The sequence below is a fragment of the Leishmania donovani genome, chromosome 36 (assembly GCF_000227135.1).
Source record: "Leishmania donovani BPK282A1 complete genome, chromosome 36".
NCBI classification, from domain to species: Eukaryota; Euglenozoa; class Kinetoplastea; order Trypanosomatida; family Trypanosomatidae; genus Leishmania; species Leishmania donovani.
The window spans coordinates 821,135-845,267 of NC_018263.1; the positions used below are offsets into that span (position 1 = coordinate 821,135).

Here is a 24,133-nt window from a genome sequence, read left to right on the forward strand (position 1 = left end):
TCTGCCAGCGAATACACCGCGCCTTGATTGTCCTGTGTCACCCCCTTCGCTTCCTCTCTGGCCCCGTGGTTTCAACTCTTCCCTTCGCCGTCCTTTCCTCGATCACCCAAGCCGCAGACCTTCGCTGTATTACCCCCTCTCTTCCCCCCGTACGCGCTGCCTTCCCTTCGCTGCCACACCCACCCAGGCACAGAAGCAGGAGCACATTCAAGTGTCTGAGCGCAGCCAAGACGTGAAGGTGCAGCCACCGTCTTCTTTTTTTTGCTCTTACGATTGTTATTTCTTATTCAGACGGCTGCTTCTTTTCAGATTGGTCTGCACACACACACACCCTCACACACAAGCACACACGCACGCACGCATACATACACGAAGCCACACACGCACACTCGTGCGAAACGCAAGCGTGCAGGTATCTCTCTTCTCTTTCTTTGCCCGTCTACGCCGCTGCTGATTTTTTTTACTGTTTTTCACCTCTTCTGTTGTCTGCACTCAGCTACCAAGTCTCTCACTTCGGTTGCGGTCTCCTCACGCCACCCTCTCTTCGCCGCTTTTTCTCTTTTATCACGTCCTTTCGGCACCCTTGTCTGCCCCCTGCGGTCACGTGCTCGCCATACGCTTGTACGTGCTCCGGGGACTGTCGTTGATCTTGCGCTGCTCCTCCTCGAGAACTCTCTCTCCTTGTTTTCGTTGGTTCTATAGATCGCGGGGTGGTGAGACCCGTAGAGGCATAGAACGCGCCGTCTGGGCGCACCAAGATAGCTCAGCTGCTCTCATCGTGCCCTCTTAGCCAACTCTCTCTTTTCTGCTTGCCGTTTACGTGTTGTGCTTCTGTGTTTTTCCATCTCTTTTCTCGTGCTTGTGGTGTGCCGTGTGCGCGTGTTTTTGCGTCCTTGCCGTCCGCGCCACTTAGCTACCATTTGAAACTTTTTGTGCGGTCGCTGGTTTTCGCTTTTTTTTTCACTCGTAACTATATCGACCTCGCTCTGCTTTTCGAGGAGACCGTGTCTTAGGTGTGCCGCACTAGCACGTGAAGAGGGGCTTCCGTCGCGCGAGGGTTTTACTAACGTTGGCGCGTGAGGCAAATCTGCCCGCGCGCGTGCTGCATCGCAGCTCCGCGCTTACACAGGAAATCAGATACACACATTACACCCGACCACCACACTGGACGGATCTTTCTCCCTTTGTTGTCCTTGTGAGGTTTGGGCTTTGCACCATACAGTGGGATCAGTTCATTCCCCCCCCCCCACACACACGGCCCGCGCCATAATGCCGAGCTTCTTTCTGTTTGGGAGGAAGAAGGATAAGAAGAAAAAGGCTCGCGATGGTACCAGGGACGAGGGCGACGCGGCGACTCCCTCGTTGACGGCCAGGGAGAACTCTAACGACTCGAAAGAGTCGGCGACAAAGCACGGTAAAGGATCCACTACGTCTCACGATGCAGCGGGCGGGTCTACGCCCCCAAGTCTAGACACGCCGCCCGCCGACGCCTCCGGCCCAGCCACCGAGACTTCACCACCGTTGCCGCCCTCGAGGAAGCAGCAATCCTATTCCGAAAGCGCTCTGCAGGAGTTACCGCCACCGCCGCTGTCGTCATCTCCGGCGACCAACTCGCCTGGTCTTCGGGCGAGTGCGGTTCATCTTACCCTCCAGCACTCCACGCTCGATGACGCCCCCGTCTCTACCCCGCACAGCGTGGACCTGTTTCCGTGCGAGATGTCAGAGGTGACGATCCCGCAGCTCACCGAAGTGTTTCAGGTCTTTCGGACGTTCCTCGACAACTGCACAAGCACGGAGGTGAAGCAGGAGTCTGTGTCGAAGCTGCGCAAGATCCTTCCCGAGATCGCCGCCGTCGACACCACTGTGTCAGATGAGACGATCAAGGCGCAGAACTTCCACCCGACATTTTCGATCGAGCCTATACTGAGTCACTTGTTGGCGCAGCCGGCCCCGCTGCGCGCGCGCCTCTGCCTCGCCATCTACCGCTTCTGCGGAGAGCTGTGCGAGGAGCTGGAGGGTGACCTGCTCTGCCAAGAGACAGGGCTCTTTAGTGGCCTGCAATGTATGAACCCGAATCTGCGTCCCGCCGCCGACGGCGACTACGGCAGCTCTGAAGATCCACATCAAACCTCCCCCTTTGGTGGTAGTTTCGCGGAGAACGGGACTGCGAAGATAGAACGCTGTCCTGAAATCGATCTCCCGAAGATCTACAAGAGTCTCCTGCACAAGGAAGACTACCTACCGAGTGCCGAAGAGCTCAACGAGATCTTCCTGCGAGTGCAGGAGCTGCTACGAGTCGAGCCAAATGTGGTGATGGTGGCGATGCCGGCCGTTCTCGTCGGAGATCTGCATGGGCAGATACGCGATCTGCTGGAAAATGTGCTGACGCTGGGGGGCCCGCTCGTGTCGAATGAGGCGCTGGCGCTGGCGTCCCCTAAATCCCATGCGGCCAAGTCGAAGGCGCCCACCTCCCAGAAGAGAGGCAGCGTTGCTGTGGCACCTCCCACCTCCAAGAAGAGCGGCAAGGCGGCAGGCGCAGCGAAGACCTTCAGTGGGGCGCTGAAAGGTGATGAGAGCCGACCCACGCGGCCGCCGAACTACTTGTTCCTGGGTGATTATGTCGACCGTGGGCCGAGCAGCCTGTGCGTGATTGCACTGCTCTTCACGGCCAAGCTATTATCGCCGAACACCGTGTTCTTGTTGCGTGGTAACCACGAGTGCCCGAATACAAATCGCTTCTACGGCTTCCTCGACGAATGCCACCGTCGCTACCCCATTGTGAACCACAAGGTCACCACGCTCCACATGTGCACCCGGTCGGCGTCCGAAGAGAACACGGACGATGCGGCAGCAAATCGAAGCGGCAGCGGCAGCAGCTCCCCAGGCGCCAGCTCCACCTGCGAGGGCGACAGCGGCGCCCTGAGCAAGATCAATACGAACAGCAGCGTCGAGCCGACCGCGGCTGAGCTGGGCGGGCATCTCGGCAGGGACTGCGATTCAAGTCCTGATGACATGGGGTGGGACATGAAGGATCACCCGCTGTGGCTTGTCGCGAATGACGCACTTTGCTCACTTCCTCTCTGCGCCGCGCTTTACGAGGAGGTAGAGGAGGGCGACGACGGCGCGACCCTGCCGCCAGCCACTGCCGCTGCCGCGCCGAACATCGAGGACATGCTTGCAGCTGACGGCACCGAGAACCCTGGAACGGCATCGAAAGCGAAAAAGCCAACCACAGCGAAAGCCGTAAAGAAGAGTACCCGGCGCAGCATTGGTAACGCAAGTTTCGCGGAGCCCTTCAAGTCTCCAAATCTCGCAGCGGGCAAGTCGTCTACGTTCACTGACAGCAATGCACGCGCCACTAGCAGCAAGACAGCCAGTACCTCCGGCGAACCGTCGCCACTGTCCCCGCCAAGCGCCAGTGCATCCTTTGCAAAACCGAAGAAGATGCGGCAGGTCGTGCGCGTGTGCGCAATGCACGGTGGCCTGTCCCCCTTCATTGACGACAGCTTCGACGGCATCATCGCCATTAACCGGTTCCGCAACATCGAGCATGGTGCGCTGGCCGACCTCACGTGGTCAGATCCATCCTCCAGCGCAGCCGCCGACGGCGCGACGGCGTCGGACTCCCGTGCGAACGCGAGCCAGCCACCTTTGAGCAAGTTCCAGTCTATCTGCGTCTTCAACGGAGCCCCCATTGGCTTCACCGGTAATCCGCGTGGCACAGGGCACATCTTCGGCGAGGATGCCACGATAAACTTCATCAACACAAATCATCTGTATTTTATCGTGCGCGCGCACCAGTGCGTGCAGGAGGGCTTTCAGTGGAACCACAAAGACCGCCTGCTGACGGTGTTTTCCGCCCCAAACTACTGCGGTATGCGCAATAAAGGCGCGGTTGTTCTGCTGGATAAGAATGGGGCCCCTACACTGAAACAGTACACGTACAAGGAAGTTGAGGAGAAACCGCACGCGAAGACCACGGGCGCGCCACAGCCACCGAGGCTATTCTCGTAGGGGCGCGCATTGCGCACCCTGGCCCGCGCTACTGCGCGGTATAGGAACCATCTAGCTCACCTCTTTTTTCTTCTGTGTATGTGTCTTGTGGCGACTGCTAGTTGATTGGGTGTGGTCCCTTCACTCGCCTCTCCGCTGTCCCTTGTGCGTGTGTGCATGCCCACCTGCGTGCGTGTGGGTGGGTGTACACGACGGCTGGTAGGCGACGACTCCACTCGCTTTCCGCGTTTGATCTGATCAAGCCATTTGGCGGTGCTTCTTGTCTCTTGCATGTATACGTTTCCTTTACCTTTTTTTTGTGGATCGCCCTCGACTTTGCTGCCCCCCTCCTCGTCCTTCCTCCTCGCCTTTCGTGTCTTTGACTTGATTCTGTATTTGCTGGTTACTGTTTCGCGGGAGGAAGAAAACAAAGCAAAACGAAAAAAAAATGCGCGGGTCACAGGTTGCGGAAAGGGGACGTGAAGGGTTTGCTCTGTGGCTGTGACCTCCGTCCCTCACTCTTTTTTTCTTCCAATACTACCGTGGCCTTGCATTCTATATATATATATATGTGTGTGTGTGTGCGTTCGTATTTTCTTTCGCATAGGTGTTTGTGTGCCCACTACCCGCGTTGGCCACGTCGCATGCATGCACATCCCAACGTGAGCACACATGCGGATATGCATGCACGAATGCCGATGAAAACTGAGCAAACATACACGTGTGACGGCACAGATGGGGCCCCCGCACGTCCACGGCGTAGAGAAGCCTGCCCTCTCCCCTTTGATGGCGGTGCGGTGGATGTGTACGTGTGTTTGCCTGCTGCAGGCTGCTTTCGTCAAAACTTCTTTCCCATCTTTTTTCCCTCTCGCATCGCCCCCGCTTGTTCATGTGTACCTCTGCTGGAACAACCAAACAGACCCGCACACAACCGCAAGCACCCTGGCCGGCGTGCTGTGCCGCTTCGCCTTGCTCATTTGTTTTTTTGTGTCATCTGCATCTCCCCTCTCCCCGCACAGTGACACGAGCAGCGCCGGTGTACAGTTCGGTGCTTTTGGAGAGTTCATTTATCGAGGATGCTCGGCGCACAGTCTGCTCCTTCGTTCCTGCCGGCGTCGGCGCTGTCGTCGTCAGCGCCGCAGTGCCCGCCGCCTCAGCAGCTGATTGAGCGCAGGCCACACGACACACTTGTGCAGCATTCCCCGTACGGGCCGTCACGGAACACCACCTACGGGTGGGGCAATCCCTTCCGACCCCCCATGACCGCCACCGTTCCTAGCCACCCGTGCATCCACATCGGGATCAGCTCGCTGAACGGCGTGCCGACTGTCGGGCAATCGGACAGGTCGATGCGCAGCCTGCTGACTCAGTACCGCAAGAAGTTCAACTGCTTGGAGCACTGCTACCCTTACCATAAGGTAGGAGACGAGGGGACATGGAAGACGTGGGCGGACATGGTAAGGAACAGCAATGCCGCCGACGGCGGCCGCATCCATTCACTCAAAACGGTATCGGCGCCCCCACTACACACCGTTGAAGGCGCCGCTGCCGCTGATGTCGCCTCCGCGGGAGCGACGCCGTTGTGCCCTCTCACCGTCAACGCCAACCGCTTCTTGTACACCATCAAGGCGAACAACCTCCTCACTCACGTCAAGCAGCTGCAGATGGACGACGCGGATGTGCTGGCTCACGTGCAGGTTTTTTTCCAAGAGCGGTGCCCACTGCTGGAGCCGTTTTTGGGCCCCGTGCTGGTGCAGCTACCGCCGTCCTTTGGGTACTCACCTGAGAACGTGCAGCGACTCACTCGGCTGCATCAGCTACTTTCCCAAGAGGAGGTGCTGCTGCTAGAGACAAGGTCGGTGTCGCCTAAGGCTTTTTCGTCTTCAGGAACCTCCTCGACAACAGCGCCGTCCTCGAGTGCACCGCGGAGGCAGCGACGCCTCCGCGTCGCTGTGGAGTTCCGAAGTCGCTCGTGGTACCGCGACGAGACGTTCGCCCTCCTGCGCTCCTTTCGCTGGGCGCTTGTGGTGGCGCACCACCACGATGACCCGACGTACTCGCAAGTGGTCGACACCGGTGCGGGTTTCCTCTACGTCCGTCTACACGGGCCGCTCGGGCGCAACGTGGGCGACTATGGCCCTTTGGCGATGCGGCTGTGGGCAGAGAAGATGGTGCAGTACCTCCGTTCGGAAAGGAGCCCTGCCGAAGGCAGCCCGACGAGTGCATTACCAGACGAAACGACGCGTGAGGTGTTTATTTTCCTGAACAACAGCGACTCCAATGTAGGCGGCACGACGAGCTCGGTCGTGGACGCGACATGCCTTGCTGAGCAGATGCGAAACCTACTCCAGTGCAAATCCTCGCGGCCACCTCCCGCCGAAACTGCGGCTGCTTCACCATCTCCTCGTGTGAGCGCCGATCCGCAGCTAGTCATGGCGTGCGTTGAAGCGAAAACTCCGATGGCGGTGCCCGAAGACGACTGTCGCGCTTCTTGTGCTCAGCACGTGCAGGACGAGGCGGACACTCCACCGCCCAAGCGACAGTGCACGGCGCAGCGAAGCAGCGGCACGCGCGAAGACGAGGTCGTGATCGATTAACGCTGCCGTGAGAGAGGGGCATGTGGGCCTCGTTACAGCGCCGTTTTCAGCGCCAAGAGGAATGAGCGAGGCTCAAACCTTTTTTTCCCTCCGGCACACCATCACAGCTTTCCCTCCTGTGCCATCTCTATGCCTATCGCCCTCGGTCGTGTGCGTGTGCATCCTTTCAAAACTTCCTGCGTCACTGTTACACTTACACACACCCGCACACGGCGACATCCACTCAAGCCCACACCCGAGAAGAGGAACAACGCCAAAAAAGGCAGGGGGTAGGTGAGGCGATGCGGAAGCGCAGAGCCTTGGGCATTCGGAGCGCACCGCAATCAACAGAAGTCGTGTGGCGAAACAAAGAGAGACAGCAGGCTTGAGCTGGAGCTCTCGCTTGCCTAGCCTTCTTTCTCTCCATATCCCTTCTCGATGCTGCGCAGCCGGCGGCAATACAGAGGGCACGCGTGCTTGTGTCTCTTCACTCGGGGCTTGTGTTTGCGCGCACGACGTGGAGCAGCGGAAGCCGCGTCTCTCTCCCTCCCTTGCTGGCCCTCTGCTACTCTGCATAAAGCCCTCATCTCTGTATCCTGCCTATCCAACTACGATTTGCATCTTCTCGGCTTTCGCGTCTTTCCTTTCTCGGCTTCCGCCTTCTGCATGCGTGTACGTGTGCGTGTCTACGCACACATCACGGCGTTGGCCAAGGACTTACTCGACTGCCTGCGCATGCGCGACTTCGTAAGGCAACTCTAAAAGAAAAACATCGAAAAGAGGGAAAACAGACCACATCAGCAACCTCTCTCTGTTTCACAAGGGCTAGCATACAAGAGCTTCAGGCACTCGTGGTACGCCGCGTATGCTTTTACAGGGACCACACACACAAACCGCTGCCTATCTCTACCCCTCCGCCCCAACTTCTCGTTTCTTTCTCTGTCGTGTCTGCGTGTTTCGTTCCGCGCGCCTCGCCTCCGCTGTTTTCGCGTCTGTGTTCAACAGCACGTGTGTACAAGAGCACGCAAGCAGAACACGTCAACTTGCATCTTCTCTTGTGGGTAAGTCAATACAGCCGACGCCCTCCCTCGCCCTCTCCCTTTGCCCGCTCTTGTTTTCCTGTCAGTGTGTTTGCTTGTGTGTGTGTGTGTGTGCTTTCTCCCACGCCCACACTGTGACGCATGTCCGCTTGTGTGTGTGCGTGATTTCTCTTTTAGCTGTTCGTCGTTGCTCACCGTAGAGCACGCTTCACTTGGCACTGTCCGCCACACTGGGCCTCCGTCCGACGTGTAAGATCATATACAGGCGCGTCTACTGGTCTGCATCCGGCGGTACAGCCCATTAAAGCTCGTTTTCTCCCTCCACTGGAAACTCACCTTCTCTCTCTCTCACGCAACATTTCTTTCTTTTTCGCTTGAGAATGACCGAAAAGCCCGCGAAGGAGCCGCCGCTGCCGCGAGACTTGAAGGCGCAGTTTGACGTGCTCGCTGGCACTCGGTGGGACAGCGTTGGCGACGATGCTGACGCCGCCGAACACCTCTCGCAGCTCCGCCACGACTGGAAGACGCTGGGCAATGCTTGCTACGGCAAAGGGTACTTTTTGGCCGCAATCCGGTGCTACTCGCGGCTGCTGGAAGTGCCCGGCGGCGACACGGCACAGATCCGCAGCAATCGCAGCGCCGCTTACTTGCAGTCGCCCATGCTGGTAGGTCCTTCGTTGGCGCTCAAGGACGCCGAGAAGGCCGTGGAGCTGGAGCCGAAGTGGTTCAAGGCCCACCTCCGCGTCGGCGACGCGCATCGGAAGCGCGGCCACTTCGCCGAGGCAGAGGCTGCGTACCGTGAGGCGTTGGCCCTGCAGCCGGAGTGCGCCACCGCGCTAGCGGGGCTTCGTGCTCTGCAGGTAGAGTCAGCGGATTTGCCTGCAGCAGCGGCCACATTTCCGCGCGGTCACGCGGAGCGCGCGCCGTACCACAATGCGTCGCCGTCATCGAAGCCGATTTCGTCCAGAACTACCGCCCACGCGGCTGCAGCGGCGCAAGCGAAGGAAGAGGAGCTGCAGCTGACACAGGAGCAGCTCGTTCACAAGTGGAAGGCGGACATCAGCACACGTGAGGGTCGAACGGGCTGTCGACCGCGACAGGCGTCGCTCTCGCAAGCCGACAGGCAGCAGGGTGCCGCCGTTAAGCAGGCGTTGCTGGCTCGCTTCCGCGCTAAGCTCGAGTCCAACGGTGAGTTCAGCGCAACCCTTCGCGATCGGTGCGAGGAGGCCATGCTGCGCGGCGAGGGGGTCAACTACCGCGATGCAGACAAACTCCGCAACACCTACTCACACGCCACGAACGGCATCGGGCTGGGCATCTCATCCGACGCATACAAGGAGTACACAGGGCGTGTGGATCACCGCATGTGGTGATGGAGCAACACATACACAGAGAGCTGAGGGAGAGTAAGGAGGAGAGGTAGATGTATGGGGAGAGGCTGCGCAACAGGAAAAGCGTCGAGACACGATCTTCTCGTACATACGCACACAAGCAAAAAAAAAGAGAACACTCGATCTGCACACCCATCCTCATCCCCCCTCCCTCCCTCTTCCTCTCGCTCTCCTCCTCCCTCTTCGTGGGTGAGTGTGTGTGGATCGGCCGTGATGAGTGCGGGGATCTTCTTTCTTTTCTTACTGTTATTTTCGCTCGACCACGGAGGTGTGTGTGTGTGTGCATACAGGTGAGCGTGTGCCTTCTCCCTTTTTTCTCCTACTTATTTTGCCTTTTCGTCTTTTTCCGGTAGTACTGGAACCCCTGGCCTTCTTTTTCGTTTCCTTATTGCCCTCCATCATACTCCCTTTCTTTGACCGCTTTTCGCCGCTGTGCCGACACTGGAGCGTTTTGTTGTCGTTGTTGCTTGCGTTGTTGCACTTGTCGTTTCTCATGTCTTTTCTTTTGATTGCTCGTTCACCCTCCCACCTCCCCCATCGCCCTCTTCGGCTGATGTCGTTGTGAAGCATCAGTGGCCCCCATTACACGCGTTGTTGCAGATGCTTATGCGCGTGCATGGCACGTCTCTCGGTGGGTGTGTGGATGTTTATGCACGCGTCTTGGAGACCTTCAGGGCTATCTACGGGCACCAGACCTTCTTCTACTCCACGTGCACTTCGCCTACGTGTGTATTTTCTTTTCGCTTCTCCGACCCATGCCTTTTTTCTGCTCGTCTGCACCGCACCTCCCCTCACCTCCCTTGGCACGTCCGCGGTGCTGAGAAGTACGGTGGTTGCTTGGTTTCTTTTTTGTTGTTGCTTCGTCGTCGTCGTGTTCTCGCTTTGGCTCTCTCCTTTCCCGCGGGTTCACGGAGAAGCTGCCCGACCTCGCAGAAGCAGAAACGCTCCATCACTGGAGCGATACTATGCCCGCAGTGGAAAAACGATGTAAACAAGCACACACACACACACACACACACACCGATTGAAACTCTTTCTTGCGTTCGTACGAAAAGAAGTGACAAAAAAAGGGATAGACGCTCACATCCAACCCCACCACCGCCGTTGCGCCGTTTGACCATCTTCGACGCTCTCAATGCGTAACTGTGAGGACGCTTCTCCTCCCAACCCACCCCTGCTCTTTTATAATCTCGACTCCCCTCTTCCTTCTTCGGCCCCTAAAGGCGAGAAGGCGATGCGGCTTTTCCGAGAAACACCGCCGATGGCGGTAATGAGCGACGAAGGCGTCTGGGACCATGATAACGCGACGGCTGTCTACCCGGTCTCTCCCTATCATGACTTTGCCGTGCTCATTCCGATCCGCGCCTTTACTCTTTGTGCTCCCCTTTTTCCTTCCTCAACACTCGCCTCTCCGTCACCCGCTTCCGCATACCCTCCTCCCTTCTCTCCTCCCCGGCAGTCCGTTGAAGCAGCCGCGCCGCCTTCACCCACGATGCCTCTCCTCTCCCCTTTCATCTCAAGCAGAGCGACACCCTCATCGTCTAGGCAGCAGCAGCAAGGAACGCGAACATATCCTTTTGGCCCTCTCCTTAGCTGCCGTGCGCTTCCAGTGCCGCTTACACCGGAGGCGGGAACACTCGCAACGAACGAACAACCTCCCACCTCCTCCAAAAACTAAAAGAAAAGCAAAGCAAGACGCCACCAGGTCCTCTCAACCGCAGCACACAGCACTTTCCTATTCGTGCCCCACCCTCACGGCCCTCTCCTCTCTCCTCTGTTTGCTGCTGCGACCTTTGCTCTCTGCGACTGTGCAAGTGGAAGGAGACAACGCGGGCATGTCGTTGTGTGTCTGTGTCCAGGTGCGTGTGCAAGCGTATATGGCCCCAATCAGGGCCTTTTTCCAGGAAAGGAGGAGGCCTTCTCTTCCATTTCCAGTGTATATGTTTTTTCTATTTTCTTTTTTTTTTCCGAGTGCTCATTCTCTTCTGCATGTGACCCCACCAACACCCTCCCACCCTCCTTCTTTAGGGTATTTCCTCTTGGACTCTCTCTCTCACTCGTGTTTTGCTTTTATCTTTCTGCCACTTAGGTTTTGGGGTGTAACTTGCCCTGCATTTTCCTGCCCGTCAGGGGGAGGGCGTATCAGTGCGCACTCCTTTGCTTTATTTGGGTGTCGGTGTGCCGCCTCGACGCTTCCCTCATTCTTTCCGCCTTTTTTCTTTTCTTCCTTTCTTCGTTGTCTTCTTCGCGGATAGACTTGTTTCTCTTCTTGTCAGCACACGTCTTGAGTCACCCTCCCCCCTCCTCCTCACCCTTCCCTCTGCCCCCCCTCCGCCCCGCCGAGCTGCTTTGGTTTTCTTCAGCTGTCACCAGCGTGTCTTTCCCTATCATGCAGCTCTCTCTCGCTCTCTTCACGTTGCGCTGCTGCCCTCTTGCAACCGGCCATTTTTCCTTTTCATTTTGAACTGGCCTCTTTCTGTCGTCGATCCAACCCCCTTGCCTTTTCACTTGCCTGTGGGTTTTGGTGGGGCGCATGGAGTGTGAGTGTCTTCGATTGCTATGATTCTCATTATTGTGGTGCTGAGGCGTCCGCGTGCGTGTCGCTCCTAGTGGGCCTTTATTTCCGCTTCTCTCTTCCTCCCCCCTGAAGATGGAGCACGCATCAACGCGTGATATCACACAGATCGGCACCCACCCCTCTCTCTACACACACACACACACTGTTTGTGTGGGGAGGCCATGCAGCAGCCCCTCTATCCCCTGGCAAATGCGGAACCACTTCTGCTGGTGACAGGGTCAAGCACCCTACGACGTAGGGGTAGTTCAGCGCGACCTATCGCTGCTGATGTCGGCGGTTAGGCCCTGGATGGCGTCGCGTCGGAGGGACCTGCGACATTGGACACGCTTGCGCCATCCACATGATGGAGCAGGGTGTCCGCGTGACTCGAGTGTCTCCCACCCGGCCTCTCACTGCCAGTTGGTGGGTGCGCCTGCGTGCCACTCCGAGAGGGGGCGCCCGGCGGCGACTGGCGAAGCGGGTGGGTGGGGCAGAGCTGGATGCAGGGGCCGTGCTCTCAGAAGATGACTGGGTCGGCGCACTGCTGTAATGCGCGTGTATCTGCCGCTTACTCGCACCACGCGGACGGGCCCTGCGACAGGCCAAATGGAGTGGCGTATAGCGAATTTTGCATGGTCGTATGGTCACGTAAAAACAAAACGAAAGCTGTTCCGTTTCCACGGAGCATACCTCCTCCCTCCTTCGCTCTCCTCATCCTCCTCCTTCATTGGCGTTGGCAAATGTGTGGGTTTGCCCCTGCTGGCTTAGCTTCTCTGACTTTTCTCTCTCGCATCGCTCAGCATCATGGCACGCGTAGGCTTGCGCGCACACGCACCAAAAGAAAAAGACTTGCAGTTCGTCGGTGCACTCAGCGAAGCTCGCAGGGAGCGAACTGAACAAGCCTCTGTCGGAATCGCACGAGTCGGGGTCAGCAGTCCTGAAGGGAGCGGAGGGGGGAGGGGGCAACGAAAGAAGCCTGCAACCAGTCAGAAGAGTTATGACGAAGACCGCCACGACAGACGGCTTTGGGTTGCTGCTGCCCCCACCCCTCCCCCTCCCTTCCTTCTTTGTATCTCTGCTTCCCTCATGGCGCTCTCTATTCTCGTTCTCCACTCACTGTTTCTGGTTCTATCCGTTTGCGTCACCGTGTGATGTGAGGTGGTCTCGGCGTGTACTACCCCTCTCCCGCGTGTTACATCCTAGTAGGGGTGTGGGTGGCGTGTACGCACGGCCATCATCTTGGTTGCTTGGCTTCTCTGCTGTCGTCGCCCCCTCCCTTCCTCGCATCATGATCGCTTTCATTTGGAGGTCTCAGTGCTACCTCTTCTCCGCTTTTCTTGGGATGGCCACTTCACTGCTCCCACCAACGGAGCCCACAGATCGACTCGAAAAAGGCTTGTGCTGAGCCGGAAAATGCGTATCACCGCGGCGACAGCGACCGCCCCTGTCGGTGCCCCAGGCGCCAAAATCCGCAAGGGGAAGGCAAAAACCATCCGCGCCGTCGCCGCGGCAGGCGCTGTATGGCGCCCCCAATCGCAGCTCATCTTCACCTCCAACGCCACCTCTGTGAAGGCGACGCCGAACGGCGAACTTGGCGCCTCGACAACCGCAGGGGCCATCAGCACCAATGACAGCATCAACGGCTACACCGTCACCTCATCAGCGCTGGCGATAAAGACTGCAGGTACTGGAGTCGGTGGCAGCTGTGGGGTTGCCTCGGTGCTCCCCATACCCACCGCGCCATCCTCTGGTAGCGCGCAAGCACGTCCGCTGTCGTCGTCAGGGCGTGCTGGGCTGGAAAGCCAGATTTTGAGGAACGACACTCTCGAAGCTGTGAGGCGATCAGGCGCCGAGGGGTTTCCACCCTCGCGGGAGAAGGGCGTTGTCAGTTGCACGTTGCTAGCAGCCGAAAAGCGACGCCGTGTCGCGGACGCCGCCGCGACAAGCGAGCTCAGCACAGACGACCGAAATGCGTTCACCCCTGCTGAGGTGCCGCTCTGGGTGGCTGGCGGCGCTCCTCTCGATGCTTCCAAGGCTGCAGATACCGGTGGGGGCGCCAGCGCTGCTTCCTTCGAAGGAGCGATGGGCAACTCGCCCTTCGTGTCGAGCTCCTCCTCAGCTTCTTCCGACACAGGATGTGCGCAGCGGGCAAAGGCCTTGCACACAGACCAGCGGCCCTCAGCGACGCACCGGTGCGACAAGGGCGCTTTCGAGAAGCGGCCGCAGCTGCTCCTGTCGCTTGCGCAGGACAACCGGGGTTTCCTCAATCCTGGCTACTCGTGCAGCTCCTCAGTCTCGAGCAGTGAGGACCGCGGCGCTGGCAGTGGGCGTGCAGGTAGCGACGGCAGCGCCGGTTCGGCAAGGCGCCAGGGTACCCCATCTGCGGCACCTTTCAGTCGAGCCGCACCATCAGAGCAGCGCGGAAAAGCGTGCGGCGGCGCGCCTCCGCCGGCGTCCACTACCCTTCTGGGTTGCGGCAGGAATCGGGCCACCCTCGCTGTCTTCCCGCTGACCGCCGCGGAGGAGCAGTCAGCCCGGCAAGCGTACGACACCTACCGAGCACAGCAAGAGAAAGCGAGTTATCACAGAAATCACGCCAGCGCCACTAAGCACTGCTCTCAGCGCTCTGCTTCCGTGCCCCCATCCGCCCTGAGCACTTCCACGCCTGTAGGGAAGCGTGAGCTGCTGCGGCTACTTCGCGGGCTTTATCACCGTGCACAGGCCATGATGGCATGTACCACAAAGACCGCCGCGCCGGCGTCCGCCCCGCCGCAGAGGAAGGCGGTGTCGCCAACGATCACCGTTAGCGCGGCAGACGTACTGCACGAGTTTCCTTCCACCAAATACCTGCTCAACGCAGCTGAGGCATGCTTTGGCAGCCGTCGTTTCCGAACTCTCATGGCTGCTGTGGTGGCAGACAGTGACGCCCTCGCCCCCATCGTAGTTCGAAACAACGACGGAGGAGCGCCCGCCGTGCCCACCGCTTCACGGTTACGGTTGTCGTCTTCGTCTCAAGGATTGACAGTGGAGGAGGCGCTCTCCTTCTTTAGGCACCTCAAGCATGAAATGGCCTCGGATGTGGCCAGGCAACGGGAGAGGAGGCAGGCAGAGCCGTCGGCGATGCCAGAAGCAGCGTCGGGGGACAAAGGGCGGAATCGCCCAGCGAAGGCGGCTCCATCACAGCCGCTACTTGACCTGCAGGGTTCGCAGAAGAGGCGTAGTATTTCTGCCCCCAGTTGTCAAGCTGCCTCCCAGATGTGCCGTCTCCCTTCTGCGCAGGCCGGTCGACGCAGCGGCCGACCTCCGCCGACTCCTGTTGCGCGGATGGCGGCGAGGCGTGCCACGTCGGCGTCTTTCCTGCCGTCGTCTACCCCACCGTCGCCTTCCCCGCAGTTGTCTTCCTCACCGTCCAGGCCAGGGATTCCCGGGGCGGTGGCGTTGGCGGGGCCTCAGAAGCCAACTGGACGGCGTAAGGGCCCGCGCAGAAAAGTAGCGCTGCCGCGGCCGTCGCCGCATCTGCTCGGTAACAACTCGTGCGCGCCCGACGCAGCTTACAGGGATGACTTCATTCACACATATGTGCAGCGCAAGGCATTTGCTGAGATCGCCGGAGGCCAGGGCTGCCACCACAGCACCACCGTGACACTGGGGCAGCTGATAAAAGTGCTGCACTGGTTCGAGCTGGCGCTCAACCCCAGCGTCCTCGAGCGCCTGTGCGGCGTGCAGGCGCAGCCGGCGCGAGAATCGCCGGACATCTTCATCGACTTCAATACCTTTGTGAAGATCATCAACTCGGGCTTGCGTTGCCAGCGCTACAGTGGGGGCAGCGGCTCCTCTTCAGCACCCGCCTCCGCGTCGGCGGACAACGACGACGATCCGCAGTCCAACGCGTTTGTGCCGGTGTTGCCCCCAGAGGCGCCTGCACGGGCTTCTCCTGTGACGCTGCCTATTCCAGGCTTGACGGCGACCGACGGTGCATCGCTCAGCACGGGTAGCGGGTGTGCACCTTGCTCTAAAGCTGCCTCCTCCACCATCTCAGTGCGTGACAGTGGGGGCTCGAATCGGTCGCTACTGGTCCTCGCCCCAGTTTCTGCCGCGGCGCATTGCCGATTGAGCAGCCTCAGCAGCATGTCGACTTCAACCGCTTCTTCGCCGGCAAGTGGCGGCAGCATGCACAGGCCATTTGTGGACACAGACGATGCGTACCCATTGGTGGCTCATGACTCCGCCATCGCAGCGCTCTGCCGCAGTATTCGCCAGCGGCTGCGCCGAGAGCTGCGGCGGAGCGTGAGCGGTGGGTCTAACGCGATGCTGCGACCCCGAGACAACCAAGGCAACCGCAACGGGACTGGCGATGGCGCGGCGCAAAAGGAAGGAAACGACCCGCAGTATTCTCCATCTAGCCGGACGGCGCCGGCTTCCTCGCGCTCGTGGAGGTCGTTGTCTTTGGCCTCCTCCGCAGCGTCGCCAATGCCCAGGGAGAACTTGAGCGCCGCCGGTCTAGTTGGTGAGAGCGAATCCGCTCCTGCACGTCGCGATGGCGAGGAATTCTCGGTATCGCCACACTTGTCGAAGTGGCTCAGTGACACGAAGCGTAGCACTCCGCTCTCTCGCCAGAGGCTGCGCGAGCAGCCGTCGCCGTCGCCGCTTGTAGTTCATGCGTTGCCTCCTCCCTCGCATCCGTACACACCGACCCCTACGCCAAGAGCCCCGCGTGCACAGCCCGTCAGAAGAGGTGAGGGTGCCATTGCCTCCCAGTGGTTCCGCACAGCACAGCGCTGGCGGGGGCACGGGCACCGACTCGCTGCTCCGCCGCCCGCCAGGCCGGCTACTGCGCAAAGACAGGCTCTCTCCGCTGCCGTGGCGAGGCGGTGTCGCCGGCATCAAGGATCGATGCACCTTATCACGTCCCTGTCGCCTTACAGCGATTCAGGCCATGGCGCCCGACGGCCCGCAAGCCATTGCTGGTCGCGCATCGCGACTCTATCAACGCTGAGCCAGTCGCGAAGGTCGTCGTCGCTGCACTCCTGTGACACTCAGCCAGTGCTGCATTCGCTCCACTTGTCAGAACCCGACTTGTCTGCCGCTTTCCTGTCGCAGACTTTGCCTGCACAGACGGCATCGAGGCACCAGAAACGGAACCGTCCAGCAAGCGCCTATACGCGACTTACGGCGGCACCAACGCACGACGCCTGTACAGCGCACGTCTTACACCCCCCTCTCTCACCAACCATCAGATCGTCGCCGCTGCCGTATCGGCGGCGGCTCTTCCAGGCCCGCTAGGACGGTGCAGACTGAGGTTGTAGTGAGACATTGCGGATCGGAGGTCAGTCACGTAGCCAATCAGGTGGACCCGCGTCACCGGCTGCCCTGCCGCTTCCGCCGTCCTGCAGCAGGTCGAGCCGAGCTAGCAGTCCAGTGCCCCGTTTCTCTCGTCGCTAGCGGCGACGGCGGTCGCTGCCCGGCCTCCGGTGTCTGAATCGGTCGCTTCGTCTCTTGGCAGGTCTTCTTCAGCCTTCTCATCTGGACTTCGCACTGGTGTCGCCGCCGCATTTGGCTGCTGTGAGGAGCTAGCAGGGCTGAACACGCAGGGCAGAGGCGTGGCTCAGCGAGTGGCTTCCCTGCCCCCAACTACGGGGGGTCCCTAGGTTCCAAATGCGGGGCAGCGGCATCAGCGCGACAGTCGATCACCTGGCGCTAGTGATCGGCCGCAAGGGAAGACTTTTGCTCGAGACAGCGGTCCAGGCTTTCTCATTTCGGACCCGCTGATATTTGGCGGAGCTGGATAAGATGAACATCGCAGCTGGAGATGTCGGCGCAGAGCTTCCCACACACACACACACACACACACACAAAAGTGCAGCCTGCGCCGACGTCTGCGACGTGCACAGAACTCATAGCAGGTGTACCACTCCCTCGCACTACGCTGGGCAGACGTGCGAAGTGCTGTGAACACTGAATCTGTTCAAGCGCAGCAGTCCCACTAGCAAGGGCGCCATCACGCACTGCAACGGCCATTCCACACTAGTTGCGCCTGGGACCACCAGCGCCGCATACCGCCGTACACAGCGTCAGTGGCGAGAGCGAAGCTGCACTGTAACGGCGATGACAACGGCCGACGAGACCCCCTCGCTGAGCTTTTCTGCCGCTGAGTGAGCATCGATAGTGCAGTTCAGCGTGGTGAATAGCATCCGTGCCGCTCTGATTGCTGCCGGCTGGCACAGCCACACCGACGCGCTTGGTCAGACGACAAGCGCGTCGTCAGTCAGCGGCTCCGGCTCCATGGGAGCGGAGTCTTGACTGAGTATATCGTCGAAGCTCCCTCGGCAGCAGAAAGCTGACCGGGCTCTTTGCGAGCCACCAAGGCCCGGGGCAGCGGCCCGGCAGCGACTCCAATGTGCATCGAGCCCTCAACTCGTCGCTCTGGCGGTACAACCCAAGCGGCATGCGCAACTTCGGCAGTTGGTTTGGTGGCACGACGACATCGCTGGTCGCGGCCGGCTTTCTTCAGCTTCATGCCCGTGGCACATGATTCACGGTCCAGCTTTCTCCCCGCAAGAGAGGAGAAAGCACTAGAGCGGACGAACAAAAAGAGAATAGCGGTTCTTCCTTGCATCTGTTTGTTTGTGGACGTGCGTGTACGAGTGCGCGGGCTCGACAGTGGACGGTGTTGCACTGCTGCCGTTTCTGCCACCAACCCGCCCCCTGTCTTTCTGTTCTCCCTTCCCGTTGTTTCTCGCAAGCGGTGCGCCCCAGTTTTGTAGTGGTGCCCTTCTGTGTTGTCTTTGGGGGAGGGGAAGGGGATGGAATGGGATGTCGTGTGTGTTCTTAATAGGGAACGAATTGCTTGTTCTCTCTGCCCTGTTTTACCTCATCCCCTTCTCTCCAAGGCTCCTGCTGAGACCCTTGCGCGCCTCGCTCTCTTTTCGCAGCAAGACACCCTGTCCAACGGGGAAGTGTAGCGAAGTGTATGCGTGAGGTATGTCTCTCGACACTTGCTTTTCCTCATTTTTCGAGTTTGTGTGTTGGAGAGGGAGAGTCTGTGTGTGTGTGGGTTAGGCATTTATAATATGTATGCATTTTGTTTGTCTGTTTTGGCTGTTACCTACATCGTTCATTTGCGCAGCTGTTCTGCATACGTTGTGCCCGCTTAGTGATTGTCATGTTCTCGGAGACGCCGGCGTTACGCTGCCCCGCACTCCTTCATGACTATTATTATTATTTTTTTTTTTTGCGTTACGCCTGTGTGTGTCTATATGTTTACCTTTTATGTACATTTGTTTGCTCGCATGCAGTAGCGCTGCAGGAAAAAATGGAAAGCAGACAAAAAATACAGGGGGAGGTGCTGGTGGTGGTGCAACGTACACACACAGAAAAAACCAAAAATGGAGAAGAATGTCAACGAGCATGACTCGATCCTTGAAGAGCGGCATTGGGGTGCCTTCTGCACAAGGGACGAAAGGAGAAACACATATGGGCCGTGTTTCTCTGTTTTTATATGTGTGTGCGTTTGTGTTCTCGCCTTGCCTCACTCAAATGGGCTGTCTTCGCAGCACCATTGCGCGCATGGCGTGCCGTTCGGTTTGCCCAGCGTACACCCAACCCCCTTCGAGGGCGTTCGCGTGCTGCTTCAACTTGCACGGGACTGTGATTCCTTCTTTTTACTTTTCCTTTCCCTCTTCAACTCTCTATTTACGCCCTTTTTTCTCTTCACCGTTGATCATACCCCCCCCCCTCCCGCATACACGTACACACACACACACATGAGCACATACCTCGCCACTCCCTTCCCCTTTCCTCTGCATCTCCTGTTTCTGAGATGAATCCTCCTATGCCTCACGCCTGCGTTGCTGGCTCACTTTGGTCTGCCGCCGTTTGTCTGGAAGCACTTCCCGAAACACGACCCGAATAGAAAAGAAAAAAAAACACATAGCTGAAAGCGGAGGCGTCTCGCTGCGAGGTAGTTAGCTGCACAAGCAAACCACCACCGTAGCAGAGACGTACTCGACGATAATCAATATTGAGGTGTGTGCGCGGCGCAGCGAATCCAAACGGAGCGAGCTGGCCTCGGTCTCCCACTCCCTTCATTCGGCTCTTATTCGCCGGCCGCGCTCGTCGTTCCTCAAGGCGTCAAGAAAAGTAACACAAGGTGAACTGCAGGCAGTGGACTACCTCTTGGGTGTATCCGGTCTTCCTTCGTCCTCTCCCTCCCGCAGCCGCATACCCACACCGACTCCCCCTCCTCCCTTCTTTGCAGAACACTGCTCCAGGAAACCAGGACATTTCGTTTCTCTCACTCGGTTTTCGTCTGCACGCGTCATCTATTCACCTTTCGCTCCGTCCCCCCCCCCCCAATTACTGTTTTTACCCACTCTGGCCCAGTGCGTGTGTGTGTGTGTGGTGTGCTTGTAGGGGATGTCGCGCGCGCGCCTGCCTTTGCCACCACTTTCCTCGTTCACCTCTCCCGTCTCCCGCGCATTCCAAGTGAAGTATTTCTGGGCGCGCTGCGTGGAGTGTGTCGTGTCATCGTGGTCTTTCTCTTTGCGTGCTTGACGGAGCCCCCACCCCGCTTCTCGCTGCTCTGTTCCTGGCTCTTTCGGTTCCCCAAATCGAATCTCGCTTCTGTGCGTGCGTCTTTTTGTGGGTGTGCATTGACGCACTCCTGCCCTTTTTTCGCGCTTTTCGCTGTTTGCTTTCTCAGCTCTCTGCAAGACAGTCGTCAGGGCTGCATGAGTTTTGTCCACTTCGAGACGTCCCTCTCATTTCTCTAACTGCGCCACCACCACAGAAAGGCACTTGTGGCGTTCCATCGTTTGCTGTTGCTGTGTCATGTTTTTGTAGTGGTAGCTTCTGCGCACCTTTTCTGCCTCCGCACGAGGCTCTGCAGGGGAAGTGTTATTAACTCTATCGTGCACGCGCGCGTGTGCATCTTCTCGTGTTGCCGTTGCTCTCCTCTGTCATTTGTGTTGCCCCTCTCTTCTTCCACCCCCTTCTGTCTCGACCGCTTTCGTCGCCGTCTCTGTCTGCTTTGCCCTGTTTCTGTGTGTGTGCGTGTGTGTTCATGTGTATTTTCCTCGTCTTCGCCGCTCTCCATCGTTATCTCCCTACTCCTTCACTTTTGACCTCGTTTTCTCCGTCCCTTGCGCTCTCGCTTCCCCTTCTCCCAACGTTGTGTTTGCCTGCCTGCTGCTACTACTGCTGGAACCTCCCTCCCTCGCACGCACCCCCTCCTCCACCCCTCTTTGCCTTCGATTCTGCGCATCTCCTTCGCCATTTTCTCGAACTCGCTGCCAGACGCATTTCGCGTCTTCGCTACGTGCCGCTGTTTCGCGTTCTCCTCTTGTGCTTTTTCCTCCCTGTGGGTGCGGGTGCGTTTCGCGTCCATCGACAACAATGTCTTCACCATTATCACTGTCATCATCGTGGGTGGACTGCTTAATGTCCATCCGCTTCGACCTCGACATCGGACCCAAGATCGAATTCGTCTCCCCACCCGATGCCATCACAGAGGAGGGCAAGGTTAAGTTACTGCGCTGCGCCTTCCCAGACTGCAACCCGGATTGCGGGTACAACTTCATCTTCTACTTCACAATGCCAGACTGCACCACGGCGGCGGTGCAGAGCTTCTCGCAGACGGTGGCGCCACCTACGACAGGAAACACTGTGCCGGAGCTGTATGGCGCGGCCTTCTACCGCCAGAAGCATGACCCTAACGTGCCGCGGTGCTACGTGCAGCAGGTGTTGGTGCTCCTCTCCCACCTGCCGTACTACAACGTGCACGAGATCATCCTCCGCGTTGTGGCGCCGCGCTTTTGCCAGTGCTGTCCCCTCTCCCCAGATACTGGTAAGGTGCCTGTGTCCAGCTTACTGATCCCCGTCCCGGAGGCCTACTTCGAGTTTGACCAGTCCTACAGCGCCGAGCACTACACACAAGAGGACGTGCTGAGTGACGCGATGGCGGAGCTGGCCCAGTGGCCCTCGCCTCACCCGCAGGCGCGCTACACGGTGACGCTGCTTCAGCAGGCCCTCATCTTCATTACGCCGGCGCACTCGCAGCGGCAGTCAAGTCGCGCCACGCGCAGCAGCTGCGCCTCGATGCGCAGTGCCATGTCGGTGGACACGCGAGTAGAGTTTATGGAGGTGACACGAGGCAGCCCGCGGCACCGAGGCAGCGCTTTGGGCAGCGACTTCTTGCCCCTCTTCCGACTCCTCGGTGAGCAGCTGCACCATCTCACGTACGTGTGGGAGCTGCTCATTCGCCACGAGCCGCTCTTCATCCTCAGTAACACTCCCTGCATGGCGTCCGCGGCGGCCTTCGGCATCGCGTCGTTGGTGCTGCCCATCGAGTTCAGTGGCACGCTGCGGTCTTACTTCACAGTTCAAAACGAAGACTTCCCGCGACTGAGTCGGATGGGCAAGGTGCTTTCTTTCCCGAGGAACGAGGGCCTCATCGTGGCCGGTACGAACCCGTTCCTGCTGCGCAGCTTCAGTGGGTGGCCCAGCTTGATGGTCGTGATGGACAGCAACACGTCGATCACGGTAAACGGCTCCATCGCGTCGCCGCCACCGAGCGCGGTGGCTGGGGCGATCTCACCTCCGCCGCAGGCCAGTCCACTCCACTCGCAGCGGTCAGGTGCCTGTACAGCAGCGTCGCTGGCTAGCTCTCTGCTGCGGTCAGCGCTACCCGGGGAGCCGAGCGCCGAAACGTCGCCGCGGCCGCCGTGGAACGGTGCCCACGCGCGCACGGCGTCTGGACAGGAGCCCTTGTCGGTGGCCATGTGCAGCATCAACTCCACTACATCCTTGGGTAGTGGGTCCACAAGCGCGCACCAGCAAAACGGCCTACGCGCCCCTGTCACGGTGGTGCCGTCGAGTTTCAGTAGCTTCAACGGCAACGGTGACGTCTTCGCCGATGTGGCGAGTCGAAAACCGATCTTCTCCTCCGCCTCTTCCGATACGGCGGACCTGCCCGCCACCTACAACGTGGAGTCCTCGACGGAGACGTCGCCGTCTACCTCGAGCCCGTCTCATGACTCGGGTCGCCGAGTGGAGGCAGCGCAACAGGCGCAGCGCACCGAGGATGGAAGTCTAGCTGGGGAGCACGCGTCTACGAGCGCGCTCGGGGAGTCTCCGGCGCAGCTCGGCAGTGGCATCAGCAACCGCGCGGAGAGATTCTCACATGGACAAGGGCATGCTCGTCCCGACAGCAGTGATGCAACCTTGGCGACTGCGGCTCACCTAGCGCCGGCCCCGATCACCATGCCGTCGCCTGTCGACTTCTCTGTCACGCTCTTCACAACGGATCACTACAAGACCACAGTGGAGTCGGTGCGTGCGGCCGAGCACCGAAGGCGTGGCGGCGCCAACCAGGACAACTCGCGCAAAAACCTGCAGCAGGGCCTCCACAACTACTTCGATTCTTCTGTGCACTTCCTGTTGAACCACGAGGAACAAACGCAGATGCTACTGAAGCGGCTACAGATGGTGTCCCTGCTTGACGCGGATGCCCAGCGGACATCCGTCTCACTAAGTCTTACGCACTGGCACGGTAATCCGCGAACGGCTTCCTCACCGACTACCAGCACCAAAAGTCCACCCTTTGCCTCCCCGACACCACCGTTGTCCTCAGCGAACACTAACAGCGCCTCCGGACACCGCGTGGATCCGGCGGCGGCGACTAACGGCATTACGTCGTGCTCGCATTTCTCCGTCGCTGATGATATGGTGCGCAAGTTCTTCACATCCCTCACCTCCGAGTTTCTCACGCCTGTCACGGCGTGGTTCCAGAGGGTCACCGCCCCGTACACGGCCTTCCACCTGTGCGATCGCGCCTTGTGCGACGCGCTCCTGACCCCTTCCAGCTTTCTCGACGACTTTGCGCAGCGGCACCGCGAGACAGCCCCGTCCATGTGGACCCAGCGACACTCGTACAAGACGTACAAGGTGGTGTACGAGCGGTTCGCGCACGGTTGCCTCTTCAAAGCCTATGTTCTCCAGCTCGTGGATGGGAGCCTGCGGCAGCAGATGGAGGACTTCCAGGTGGAGGACTGGGTCACCCGTGTGCCCTCCGACGCGGAACGCATTGATCTTCTCATCAACCTATTCAACACGGTCCAACGGGAGCTGAACGAAACCCTCGATCCAGACGTGCTCTTCGTGACCTCTGCCACATCGGTGCTGGCCAGCATGGCCGTGGTGCTGCAACAGCCTCACCGGGAGCAATTTATGCTGAAGATAGGAGAGCTGAAGCTATGACGCGTGATGCACGTGCTTAAGATGGGGTACATGCGCCTAGGCGAGCTTGTGCGTGCGTGCAAGTCGAAGAGAACGGAGCAGCTGATGTGTTTTTCCTCACCTTATCGAGGCAGGCACGACAAGGTCACGGTATCGAGGCCTTTCTGTGAAATGCATGTCTGCGTGTGGGTTGGTTTAATAAGCGACTGTGTTCACAAGATCATGGCTGCATACTAATAGATGAACGCACAAGTGACCACCACTACAACTGCTGGTCTGTCTAAGCCGCCTTGGACGGCCTCTGCCGTGTTGTAAGGTGAGGGAGGATGGAAAAGGGCGCGC

General features: G+C 59.0%; 5 protein-coding genes across 5 annotated transcripts; all 5 read left to right on the forward strand.

Annotated features, from left to right (window-relative positions):
- Nucleotides 1-1,269: 1,269 nt before the first annotated feature.
- LDBPK_362170 (serine/threonine protein phosphatase, putative) lies at nucleotides 1,270-4,014 on the forward strand (the record flags this gene model as incomplete). The annotated part of the gene is made up of 1 exon (XM_003865284.1): nucleotides 1,270-4,014. The coding sequence occupies one exon, from the start codon at nucleotides 1,270-1,272 to the stop codon at nucleotides 4,012-4,014; it is 2,745 nt and encodes a 914-aa protein (XP_003865332.1).
- A 1,055-nt stretch (nucleotides 4,015-5,069) lies between these two features.
- LDBPK_362180 (hypothetical protein, conserved) lies at nucleotides 5,070-6,590 on the forward strand (the record flags this gene model as incomplete). Its single annotated transcript, XM_003865285.1, has 1 exon — nucleotides 5,070-6,590. One exon carries the CDS (start codon nucleotides 5,070-5,072, stop codon nucleotides 6,588-6,590), a length of 1,521 nt encoding a protein of 506 aa, XP_003865333.1.
- Nucleotides 6,591-7,989: 1,399 nt separating this feature from the next.
- On the forward strand, nucleotides 7,990-8,982 carry LDBPK_362190 (hypothetical protein, conserved; the record flags this gene model as incomplete). Its single annotated transcript, XM_003865286.1, has 1 exon — nucleotides 7,990-8,982. One exon carries the CDS (start codon nucleotides 7,990-7,992, stop codon nucleotides 8,980-8,982), a length of 993 nt encoding a protein of 330 aa, XP_003865334.1.
- A 3,988-nt stretch (nucleotides 8,983-12,970) lies between these two features.
- LDBPK_362200 (streptococcal hemagglutinin-like protein) lies at nucleotides 12,971-16,840 on the forward strand (the record flags this gene model as incomplete). The annotated part of the gene is made up of 1 exon (XM_003865287.1): nucleotides 12,971-16,840. The coding sequence occupies one exon, from the start codon at nucleotides 12,971-12,973 to the stop codon at nucleotides 16,838-16,840; it is 3,870 nt and encodes a 1,289-aa protein (XP_003865335.1).
- A 4,155-nt stretch (nucleotides 16,841-20,995) lies between these two features.
- LDBPK_362210 (hypothetical protein, conserved) lies at nucleotides 20,996-23,812 on the forward strand (the record flags this gene model as incomplete). The annotated part of the gene is made up of 1 exon (XM_003865288.1): nucleotides 20,996-23,812. The coding sequence occupies one exon, from the start codon at nucleotides 20,996-20,998 to the stop codon at nucleotides 23,810-23,812; it is 2,817 nt and encodes a 938-aa protein (XP_003865336.1).
- Nucleotides 23,813-24,133: the final 321 nt, after the last annotated feature.